Below are 12,317 nucleotides of genomic sequence, written 5' to 3'. Positions count from 1 at the left end.
GGCTCCCGAGGCAAGGAGGCCACAGAAGGCGGGGCCTTCATGCTTTTACTTCCGCGGACGCCAGAGCCTGCCGGCAGCGTCCTGCACGCCCTGTGCTGGGAACAGGTCGCGCCCCCACCGCGGCTGTGCTGCGTTTGAAACCAGGGATGTGGACGCGCGCCAGCAGCCAGCCCCTCCCAGCTGTGGCTTTTTGATTCCAAGCCTGTGGCCCTGCTGAGATCAGTAGCCCTGTTAAGTCATTTTCATCCCTCCTTGATCAGCACTTTCCCTGGACCTATTTTTCTCTCTGCCCTTGGGAACAGTGACTACATTAAATAGGCCTAGTCCCTGGAAGGCTCCCCGGCCAACAGCCCCCTTCCCGGCCAAGCCCTGGAGGTGGGGGCTGTGGAAAGGCGCCAGGCAGGGGCACCGCAATTACATCAGAGACTGATGTTTTCTGAGCATTTATTAAGCTCCTCTGAGGTATGGGTTCCAACCTCCCTGCGATCAGCCCAGCAGCCTAAGGACACCTTAAGTTTGCACAGCGCTTTGTAATGTTCAAACCATTTTCACACACGTAATGCCAACCTGATATCTGAGCATATAGATTTCAAAAATATTTCAAGGTTTGACAATGGCACTCTAAAGGGATGTGTTGTTTTACAAAATCATTCAGTACAGACTTGCTCTGGGTAACTAACCATTTAAGATTTCTCAGGCCACCCGGACAGGGTGCCCTCCTGCATTTGCAGGGACCCAGTCGCAGAGGGAAGATGCAGCTACAGAATAAACAGGGAGAGAAAGAACGAAGACACGGTTAGTAAGGGCTGGCAAATGAATCTGCCAGTCCTGGAACGTGTTATTTTTCTAATGCTGCAGAATTTACTCTTCTTCCCTCCTCTTTTTTTAGATTGAGTGGCCAAGGTCTTCATTTATTTGTCAATCCAGGAATAGCATTTTCTTTTCAAAGGACACAGCTGGGTCCTTTCTCTCACCTCCAGTCCCAAATGTTTGTCAGACAAAAGAGTGTGTTTTGCAGCTCATCCTTCCTCCCTCACAACCCAGGGCCTGCATCCCGACCCCTGTGAGAATCAGCCTTTTCATGGTCCATGTTGAGCGATCCCTGTCATGTACGGGTGGGGTGTTCACTAGGAACAAAGCTGGAAGCCCAGACGCCAGTGTTGTGGGTTCCGTTAAGTTTCTGAGATGATGTCTAACCTGCCAGCGTTGGTCTGAAGGTGAGGAGCCCACTGTGCACCTCCTCCTTCACTGAGCAGAGGCTGAGATGCGGTACCAGAACTCCTTCCTCTTGACCAACGTGATTACCTCAACTCCAGAAAGAATCCTTGTTCCAGATCGTTGTCTGAGATCTGAAGTTCCAGGAAAACAGGAATGGTGTCTTCCCCTCAGGGAGCTCCCAGTGAGTGGTTAGTGTTAGCATTGCTGGAGCTCCTGTTGAGCTGACATCGTCAATAGTGCGAAGAGGAAAGCAGTGGGTCACACTGACGCTTTGGGGAAATGATTGCACTCGTCACCTCAGAGGCATTGCATATGATTTTAGAATGGAAAATGCAGTGTAAACATAAGGCTGACAAGAGGATGCTAACCAAGAAAAACCTTTGCACATGGTCCCATGACAGCACATTTTCAGCAGAGTCTGGAAGCAGAGGACAGGTACATTAAATGGTTACTGATATTCCGGTACAACACATTACAGTACATGGTGTGTTCAACGTGGCCCCCGTCATTAGCAATATTTTAGAGCCCTCTGCAAAATTGCAGTGAATGTCAAGTGTCGATCAGCGCATTTCCACGGTACCTGCGTCTGCATCTCTGATACAATACCGAAAGCACTTGTGTTTCTGATTTTCATAAATAAACCTTTAGCATACCTCAGAAGAAGTAATCAAGGGGATTCAAGTTATAAATTCTATTCTCACTGTAGAGTCTCTGTCTTCTTTGGCAAGTTCAGGAGCTAAGCATTGACATTTCCATTGGACGTGGAAAAATAGTCCAGTGCAGTGAAAGGGGCACGAGGTTTCCAGTCACATGAGGTGGAGGCCAAAGCCCGGCCCAGACACTTACAGCCCCTGTGTGGCTTTGGCAAGTAAATAATCTGCTTCCCGCCTCAGTATTGTCATCTGTAAAGTGGGGATGGCAGCATCTCAACCTTATGGAAGTATTGTGGTTATTGGACACGGCAGTTAAGTGCCTAACACTTGCCAGGCAGCCAGCAAATGGGACTGTTACCGTGATCTAGTACCATAGTGCTTGCTTTCTCTTTGGCTTACATGCAGGCAACTTTAATGTGTACTTAGTAGAGTTAAAGAGACGTAAGATAATTTCTCTACTGCTTGACTCACTGAAATCAATCTCATTCTGCTTTCTAATCTCATTTTGATGCAGAGAGACATCATTACAGTCTTTACGTTTTCTTGAGCCTGTTGTCAATGAAACGTCCATAGGGATGGGTCATGTAAGAGCTGTCCCACCACGTAGCATGGAAGGACGTGTCCAGAAGTGGAAATCAAGTGCAGGGACATTGTTGTAAGACCTCGAGGAAACCTAAATGTTCCAGGTTTCGGACTGGGCGTTTATAATACGCTGAGCTTGGATGATGTGGTTTCAAGGTTGCTTCTAGCCTAAATGCTGTGTTTCCGTTTGCTCACTTGGCAAGCTGGGGGCTTGTCTCAGCGATTTGATTTTTAAAGCTTTCCTTGAATTCACAGCTCACAGAATGATGAGCTGGAAGAGACCTGGAGACCAACCCAGGGTAACGTTTTGGTTTACAGGTGAGGAAACTGGGACTCAGAGAATAAGGCTTCCCCACCCCACTGATATCACATAGTTTTTGGCTGAACTGAAACCAGAACCCAGGTGTCCTGACTCCTAGGTCCATGCGCCTTCCTTTATCCCACAGTGCCTCTTGCCTACAAACTAGGGCATCACATTTAAGAACCTAATACGAAAACATAGCACAGCTAAGCTCTGACTCTGACAACCTTGATCATTTACTGAAGAGCTACAGAATTAAATAAGTCAAACTGGCCTGACTGTTGAAAGGACTATTTGAAAGGTTTTGACATTCCATTTATCAATCTTCTAGTCATCTAGAAGGATCCATTATTATTAGAATTTAGGAGTAGCAAGAGGGTTTTGGCTGGCATGCTCTCTATCCCTTCTCAGGGACATGACCAGTTCATCTCTGGGCTTTGCATTGTAGAAGCCTTGAGAAACCCTGGGGTTTCCACCCACCAAGTTGCTAGGATCATATATTGTAACCTCAGACTCTTAACAGTTAAGGTTCCGTTTCCCTGGCTTCAGACCACCCTGTGGTCAAACAGTTTCATTCCTGGTGGAACAAGGAAATGATGTCATATTGACTAACCAAAATCAACATGGGAATCTTCTAATCATGCGCGTGATCACGAGGTGTAGGGAGTGCATGTGAGTAACCGAGAAATAACAAATCAAGTCAAACTGCTTTGTTAGATGGCGAACACGTTGCAAGTGGACGCAGTGAGGAAGTGGTGTCCCGGTAACCAGTCACTGTGCTGGGTGTCTGCCCTGTGGCGCTGGCTGAGACTAAAGTTGGGGGCTCTCCTTACTCACCCCGTTCAGGCTGAGCCTTCCATGGAAGCCGCTCATTGTGACACTGGAGCAGAGAGAGGAACCCTTCATTTCACTGGAAGCCACTGTTAGTGAAAAATCACATGCAGCATTTATTCTAAGAATTCTGTTGGATTTGAGTTCATTTCGGTGAAAGGAATGTACTTTCTGCACTAATTTGAAGAAACATCAGTTGTGAAAACGTATTTTTAAAAGACTGTCTTTATTCATATAAAAAGGACAAAAAAACCGATCAGTTTAGGTTGGTTATTTTTTTGTCATTTTAGTGAGATGTGAAACATTCAAGCTTCTAATAGTTAAGAAAAGAAACCAGAAAATACCCAATACTGAAAAAAATCTTAATGACACATTATATTTTAGTTTCAGATTGTGGTCAGTTGATAGAGGAAGAGAGGGATGAAACAAAAAAGCACAAAACAAGGAGAAAAAAGACTGAGAACAAAGCAAAAAAAAAACCCCAAAACAGAGAAAGATACAAGCAGTGAAAGAAAGATGAGAAAAACCAAAAGAAGATTAGAAGAAAGAATGATTTCAAGGGACTAGGAGAAAGGATAAAGGAGCCCGATGGCTTTCCTGGGCTGCCCTGAGGCCCAGCTTTCGCCGTGTCCATCATCCTTTGATTGAAGTCTCACTCTGCACCTAGATTGTCAGTTCCACCAGCACAAGAACTGCGCTGGCTTTGGCTCCCTATTGTTTTCCCAGTGCCTAGCACAGACATAGTCAACACAGTGAGAATTAGTAAATGAATGGATGAACAAAGGAACAAGTGAAGAAAGAATGTGTAGGAAAAGAATCCCATGGCCCAAACGGCTGGGGCAGTGTTCCCCTGAGAACCACCATTGTTTCCTCAAAAGCAGGAGACTGGTGAAAATACATTTTTTTCAAGCCTTTCCTCTAGCACTCCCTGGTCACTCCCATACCTTCATCTCAGATTTTGGCCCTGGGCTGCCCACAGCCTCCTCATCCACCCCAGCTACTCATTTCCTTCAGATGACTTCAGGGACTTGGTGCACATTTCATCCAAAAGATTCACCTCTGCAAATCGTGACTTTAAAAATCTGTAGTAAAATACACATAACATAAAATTTACCATTTTACCTATTGTAAGTGGAGAGTTTCGCGGCATTAAGTACATTCCCCGTATTAAGCAACCATCACCACCATCCATCTCCAGAGATTTTTCATCTTCCCCAACTAAAACTCTGTACCCATTAAATACTCACTCCCCAGATTCGCTGATATTTTATCAGAATTCAGACATTCTCACTCGAGAATTTTCATTTCTTGAAGTTGTTTTGCCTTCAGAATGTTGGGTATGGTGACTCTGCTGTCTGTCCACAGGTCAGATGCAGGCAGGTCAGGATTGGGATCCCAGCTAAACTATTTGCCAGCCTCAGTTTCTTTATTTGTAAAATTCAGATAACAGATAATATTGTAGATAATACAGATACTGCATAGGTAAGAGAACTCAAGTTCGTTGGGTTGTCGGAAGGATCAAGTGCTTACTGAGCGTTTAGCACAGGTCTGTCCTGCATTCTCCCTCCCAGTCCTCGTCCTGGTGTTCCTCACTCCGGCCACTGCTCCGCTGACATTCCCAGCTTCCCCGCCCCCTGGTCTTCCCGATGCCCATTCCAGGGGCCACACCATCCTGTATCTCTGCTTCAACTGTACATCCACCTGGGCTGTTGGTGAACAGTGGTCTTTGCTGGAGTCATTACAAGGCACGGTTTCCCACTCCTGCCCTGCAAGCACTTAGCAGACCCCTGTTTGGCTTCCTCTTCCCATTCCTCACAACAACCATCTCATATCTCCATCACTCCGTCGCCCTCCCCTGCCACTACCCTAGTGTTATCATCTGTCGCCTAGGTGTCTGTAGACGAGAGTTCTTTCAGGTCCCCTAAGAGGTTCTGATTTCGTAAGAGGTGGTGGGGTTGAAATCTGCTGTTTTATCAAGCAACCCCAGGGGATTCTGATGTGCAAAGAGCCCAGTCTGCTTTCCGTGGAGGGCTGCTGTAAGCCACAGGCTCCCTGAGAGCAGACATTTTGTCTTCTCCAGTTGCCATCTCTAAATACCTGGCAGGAGATGTTGAAGGATTGATTGAATGAATGAATCTGGCTGTCACTCTTCAAAATAAGTTACCATCCTCCTTTGAAATGCTAATTAGCTCCGGCTGTTTAAATGCAGTTGAAAACCCTTTAATATGTTTTATCTTTAATCCCTTGGTAGCCCTTTTCACTGCCATTGGGGGTAGGGAACTACAAAGAACGTGTCAGTCTCTAACAACAATTACCAAAGAAAACCAACCCAAGGAGCAAACGAGATTTAGATGGAAGTGCAGAGTTGAACAGGTTGGGCCTTTCCCCTGTACCTTGTGGGAGGAAAGATCTGCTGACTCTCCTGAGGATCTGCTATGTGGAAGTCTTTGCAGCCACTGCAGTGGAAAGAACCTCAGGCAGGTTGGGGATATTGGGAGAAGGTGACTTAGAGAAATAAGTAAATAGAGTGCAGACTGATGGACCCAATAGTTGGTGGAAAAGCTCACCTGCCTTCAAATCCTCACTCTGCCATTTCCCAGCGTGTGATGAGGATAAAGAAACAGTTGCGGGGGTTGAGGGGGGGGGACTTAAGTCCTCATCTGTAAAATGGGGACAGTGATTTCTCTTGCAAGCTCTTTTGAGGATTGAGAGATGGGATATAAGTAATTCACTGTGATCCCATGATGTTGGGCAATTAGGCAGAGTTTGCAAGAGAGCTGAGTATCTGGTTAACTGTCTGTCTTTACCACAATGGAGGGGACACTCACGCACAAGCACACGTGCACCCCCTCACACACACACCCTTACACCCAGTCTGCCTGGAAAAACAGAAGTGGCACCAGCTACTGCCCTCTGGGGAAGTCTAACTCGGAAACCTCACCCCGCTAATAAAATTTCTCCACAGGGAACAGACAGGGTAACCTAGGGCCATGCCCCCCGCCCCCACTTCCCTCTTCCCTGAGTGGAGCTCAGAGCCTGTCTTGGGCAAGTGGGAGATAAACTAGCATGGGTGGCTGGAACTGAAATATTTCTTTTACCACCTTCCTATTCTGCCACTTCGTTTCCTTCTGTGCCAGGGCAGGGGCAAGGGCGAGGCGTGGGGAGGAATAACAGCTCATGCCTTTACTCTACCCCCCACACTCGGAGCTGCTCTCTACTGCCTCCAGACCCTCCCTCATCATTCACCAAGATTCATGAATGCCCACGGGGTCCAGGGCACTGTCTAAGTGCTTTATCCAGGACCTCCCTGGGAGCCCATAGAAGTTTGTTCCAATATTTAACATCTCCCCCCAGCTCATGAAGACCAATGTCTAACCCCCACTTTATTCTCACCCTCAACCTCTCCCCATCCCTGGCCAGAAAGAGTACCTTTTGCGTTGTATGCTAAGAAGCTTAGATTTAAGTTTAATAATAATAATACCTATAAACATTCTCTCCAGGACTTCAGGCTCCCTTCCATATCTATTGCCTTGTTCCTAAACTTTTATTTGCTTTTAGGAGAAGAACTTGGACTGGTTTCCTCGGATGCGAGCCATGTCCCTTGTTAGCAATGAAGGTGACAGTGAGCAAAATGAGATTCGGAACCTGCAGGAGAAGTTGGAATCGACCATGAGTCTGGTCAAACAGCTGTCCGGTCAGCTGGCGGAGCTCAAGGAACAGGTGAGTGCGCTCGGGGAGACGGAGGTGCCGGGGGAGGGTGGAATCCTTCACCACCTTGAGGGAGGGAAGACTGGAGACTCCTGGGAGCGAGATTGTTATCCACGGAGGGCTGTAAATTCCAATAAAGAAACCCCACGTTGTGTTGTAAGAACCACATCTCAGCAAGCAGAGGCTTCTTTTACTTAACACACTGCCCCATCTTGTGTGACACTTCTCCTTCTATGGAACGGGAAAGGAAGGAGCAAATGCCAAAAGACAGAGACAGCTTTGGACTTTTTGATAGAAAGTCTTATTGTCTGCCATCACAGCAACGGCTAAATTCTCCAGAAAAGCAGATCATCATTAGTACCTGTCATTTCAATACTACAATCAACCCCCTCCTCATGTCAATTGTTAGCATTAGTAAAAATAATATCGGAAGTAATCATTGTGGTAGCTGTTAAGATGACCAAGGGGATGGCGATGATTAGGTGACAAGCAAGGGCTGCTTTAAAAGAACCATGACTCCTGCTTCTTAACTGCAGAGAGGGGTTTGCTCTGCTTCTCTGTCTATGGAAATTCACTTTAAAAAATAATTTTCCCTTTGTTTGATAAATATATTCTATGTGATGCTGGACAGACTGTAGGTATACTGAAGAAATATTCACCCAACGCTGTGTGTCCCACCCGCGCTGGGAAAGAGTGAGCTCAACACATTGTCTCTTTTCCCCAGATGACAGAACAAAGGAAGAATAAGCAGAGACTGGGCTTTCTCGGATCAAACACACCCCATGTGAATCATCACATGCCACCACACTGATACCAGGGGGGCAGCCGTGACCAGCCTTTCATCAGCGTCCTGCCTGATCGCTGGATAAAGAACTGAGACGGAGGGGAGTGAACAGTGCCTATTGTTGCAAAGTTAAAAACAACCAAGTGCCAAGACATTGAGTGGTTTCGCTTGGAGAACAATTTATAACTGTGTTTTCATGGTCGAGAAGACCAAACTTAAAATGCAGCCGCCAGAAAGCACACATCACGCATTCTTAATGCAAAGAGAAGTCCACTTGCTCAGATGGACGGAGAGGGGAGGAGGGAGGCGGGGTGGAAGGAGGTGGAAGGCGGAGAGAGCTACCTTTTGCTAAATCGATGAGAGTCCGTTTTCTCTTAAATGCTGGCTGCAGCTTTTGTCATGGTTGGCTGGAATCTATTTCTTTTAATTACAGCGTGCAGGTCAGTGATACAGGAAGTCATATTTTGGTGGCCAAGTTTTACTAAGGGAAATAACTGAAAGGATTCAAACTGAGAGTTGCAAAGGAAAATGTTAATGCTTCCAAACCGTAGCTGTCACGGGGCAATTTCCTTATTTATAACGTGCAACGCAGTGGATTTACAGCTCCAGGAACAAGTGCTTTGGAGTTTATGCCTCTCACGCCAACAACAGGTCTGGAATGTGACCACTTGCTCCCAGATTTCAGAGAGGCTCTGTCAGGATGGACCAGAAAAAGTTATTTTCTTATAACTTGTTAAAAACACGTTTTAAGTCATGTAGAGGCTAAGATTTTTAAAGATTTGGGGGAAGCGAAAGCTGAAAGTAGCCCCAGGGAAGAATTTTTTGAGAACATACGTATACTATTAAAATACATTGAGATTAATAAATGAAAATGCTTAAAGGTGACAGGAAATATTGAGCAACTTACGATGGTGACATTGCCCTTTATAAATATGGAGTAAAAGCTATTCATGTTTGCCGTGCTTAAAGAACTGAGTGGTTTTATTTATCCTATTCGTGCAGTTGGGGGAAAAGAAATCCAAGAAATGTGTTGAATACTCAAGAAAATGCAGCGTTTCAATTGCATATTTTAAACTGTTTCAGTAAGAGCTTTTCAGAATGTAAAAAGATAATCACCTCTTCCCCAAATTGTTTTTAATGTTAAATTATGCAACCAGAATTTGTGGAGGGAGAAAAGAACCTGCCATGCGTATTATTCTTGGAGACTATGCTTTCAGAATGATAAAGCAAAATTCAGATAGTGAAAAAGTGTTAAGAGAACTGCCACGTGGCAAGAGACTGAGGCACGTGACACTGGGCTCTGGGAGGCACTCTGCAAGCTGTGCTTTTGGTTTCTGCTTCCAGGAGAACAAAAAATTGCCTCCAGAGTCTTTAAACTCTCCTGTTATTACCACCAGGGTTTAAGGTTTGGATAGGGTTTGCTGTGACCATTTTTAAAGCTTTGGATTATTTTAATGTAGTTTAAGATGCTGGTCCTAAAATTCTCAAATCGTGGTCTAGGTAGATTAAAAAGGATTCCTAAGCCAACCCTTTTCCCACACACCGTTAAAATGTAGGCTGGGAGGCAAGATGTTGAAACCCAAAGCAATGAGTTTTTGAACTGAATCTGTTGGTACATCCCTACCTTAAGTACCTCCTCAAGTTAGGAATTCCTCACTCTGATGTGATAGTATTTTTCCTGACCAGTCGCTAGAGGACTATGATCCAAAGATACTCAGAAACTGCGGTATATCTCTGCATGCAACACAGAACTTTGAATCTAGTAAGCATCCAATAAATGTACAAGAAATTCCTCTGTCATTCAATCCTAATTCTTCATTAAAACTTTAAACTATATCACCTATTTTTTTTTTTAAGTGGCTTCACCAAAACAGAAGTGGAAAGCAACCATTAAAAAAAGAAACAAAAAAACAAGACCATGATTGTTGTTAACAGTATTAGATGAAAAGTACATGATAAAGTATTTTAATTAGGCAGAGAATTTTGCATGCAGGGAAAAGTGGTAAATATTGGCTGTAGTGCAGTGCAGGAAACTATCTCTGTTTAAGCACAAAGTAAAATATTTCTGATGTCCAAACATGGAAAAAATTTAATTTGTCCAGATGAGAGCAACCCGTCTTTCAAATAAACTATCTGGTCTTTTCATACACTTTTTCATAGAGAATGAACCATTGAGTAAGTAAGTGCCATGAAGAAATGGCCCAACCTTGCCAACCATTGTGCAGTGACAGCTCACTACATCACAGTGTGTTTCCTCCTATGAAAAGTATTCAAAAGAGATTGCAACTAACCTAACTCTTATTTAATCGAAATTGAAATATTTCTCCATTGTGTTTCTTTTTCTGTCCCACCTAAATCCTTTGAGGTTAGAAAGCAAAATAAACAAAAGCAAACAAAAAAGGCATTTTCCAGGCTATTAAATTCATGATGGAGAAATTTGACATCTGCTATAAATTTATATTTGTTTTGGGTATGTTTCATAATGCAACTGGGACATTTGACCTTGGCAGGTAGCAATTAACATTCTCATATTTATATAGTGATTTAAAAATAAATACAATCATCTTTGATTTTGATGTTAAGGGAAATGTTTTACTATTTAGTTATTAAAACCCCTATTGGTTTAAAAATATCCATTTCTGCTGAACGTAATTTTTAATTTCAAAAGGATTTTATTCCTCTACATGTTCTGTTCCAAGTTAAGAGTTTCATGCAAATGTTTCTTTAAGATACCGTTTTTAGAGAAGAAAATGTTTTGTATCATATAAGACTATAATATTAATAAATAAATGTTACACTTGTAAAAAATCATATTTTTACCTCTTAAAAAAGTTAGTTTAGACATGGGCTTTTTTTCTTCCATATTGGGGATAAGAATGCAGTTTCTAGTGGATTATTGATAAATCAGGAAGTATTTCCTTCATGTCAGAACTAGTTGTTTGCGCTTTTCCGTCTTCTCAGCTCACAACTCAGTTTTGGCTGTTTTTTTTTTTTAGTTTATAGATGTTTTATAATGAACAGTAATGCAGTAGGGCCCCCACTCTTCCCCCACGCCCCAGGGCTGAGAATGCGTGAAGAGGCCAGGGATCTGGGGACTTGGGGAGGGAAGGTGCAGGCTGGGACTTCACTATGATTAGCGAAAAGAAGGAGTAAAGGGTGGATGACAGGACAAAAAGGGCTGACCCTCCAGGGACCCAGTAGACTGGGACATAAGTAAATATTGCACAGCATAATGATGTAACAGATGACAGACTCACGAGATAACCCTTCACCATGCAAAGAACAGTGCTGTGTTCCCTTCAGCAGTTCTTAAACCTTTACAGATTAACGAATCAACACCTTCTGACCCACAGACCTGTTCCAGTACACAGTGATCACAAGCAAGGCAAAAATGGATGGAGCAGGTAGCTTAAACACAAGCGCAGGGGCCCACAGGAGCCAGGCACAGGGCTAAAATGCATGCACTCGTGAGGTGCACACCATAAGGTGGGGGGGGGGCGGAGCCCATGGGGAGCTTGCTATTTGCAAATTTGACAACTGATTCCACTTTGTAGAAAATGCCTGAGGCCAACTGATGCGCTCTAGTCACTCATTTGCTGTTTCTAAAATAGTTGGTGATAAAGCTACCCCGTTTAATAGATGAAAACACACAGTGCCAAAACCAAGCAGAGGAGCTAAAATGCACGTGAGACTTGAGAAATCTGAAAACAAGTCCACGTATTATCTCTGAACTGGAGTATTTCCACAGACTTGAATAATTTATAAAATGATCGTATCTTCTCATCTCACGAATAGCCTTTTTTACCCCCTGCAGTAGAGGATTACTATATTTGCTTTGAAAAACACAATTTAAACATATGTCAAGACCAGATAAGTATAATTTATAAATTATTATTAATAAAATTGAAGTTGTGTTAACTTTTTTGAGTGTGATACTTTCAAGTGCTTTATTCATTTCCTAATATGTTTCTAAATAATACACCCATTGGTATGAAAGTCATTATTATTGCTATTTTATGTAGGAAGACAAGGGGGACAAAAATTTTGGTGGCCTGAACCACACTGATGAGCAAATCCAGATGGACCGTTGTACCCAGCGTTTATTGGGAGTTGGCCAAATCCCCAACTGGCCAGCACCTACTAATGTGCTGATAACCAGCATGGGCTTAAGGGCACAGGCTGTTTGGTCACCCAGGATTTCCTGATTCTTAACACCGAGTGCTTCAAATGATAGTTCCTC

At 43.8% G+C, this 12,317-nt stretch overlaps 1 protein-coding gene across 1 annotated transcript in view; it reads left to right on the top strand.

The window, feature by feature from the left end:
• The window catches only part of ITPR2 (inositol 1,4,5-trisphosphate receptor type 2), a 419,018-nt gene extending 407,019 nt beyond the window's left edge, over positions 1 to 11,999 (top strand). The window contains exons 56-57 of the mRNA XM_031443910.2: positions 7,144 to 7,305; positions 8,018 to 11,999. Of these exons, the coding sequence (XP_031299770.1) occupies positions 7,144 to 7,305; positions 8,018 to 8,104 (249 nt within the window). The 3' untranslated portion in view covers positions 8,105 to 11,999. The remainder of the gene's footprint in view (positions 1 to 7,143; positions 7,306 to 8,017) is intronic.
• Positions 12,000 to 12,317: the final 318 nt, after the last annotated feature.

The sequence above is a fragment of the Camelus dromedarius genome, chromosome 25 (genome assembly GCF_036321535.1).
Source record: "Camelus dromedarius isolate mCamDro1 chromosome 25, mCamDro1.pat, whole genome shotgun sequence".
Taxonomy (NCBI): Eukaryota; Metazoa; Chordata; class Mammalia; order Artiodactyla; family Camelidae; genus Camelus; species Camelus dromedarius.
Note: the sequence above shows the minus strand (reverse complement) of the source record. Positions and strands in the feature narration are given on the sequence as shown.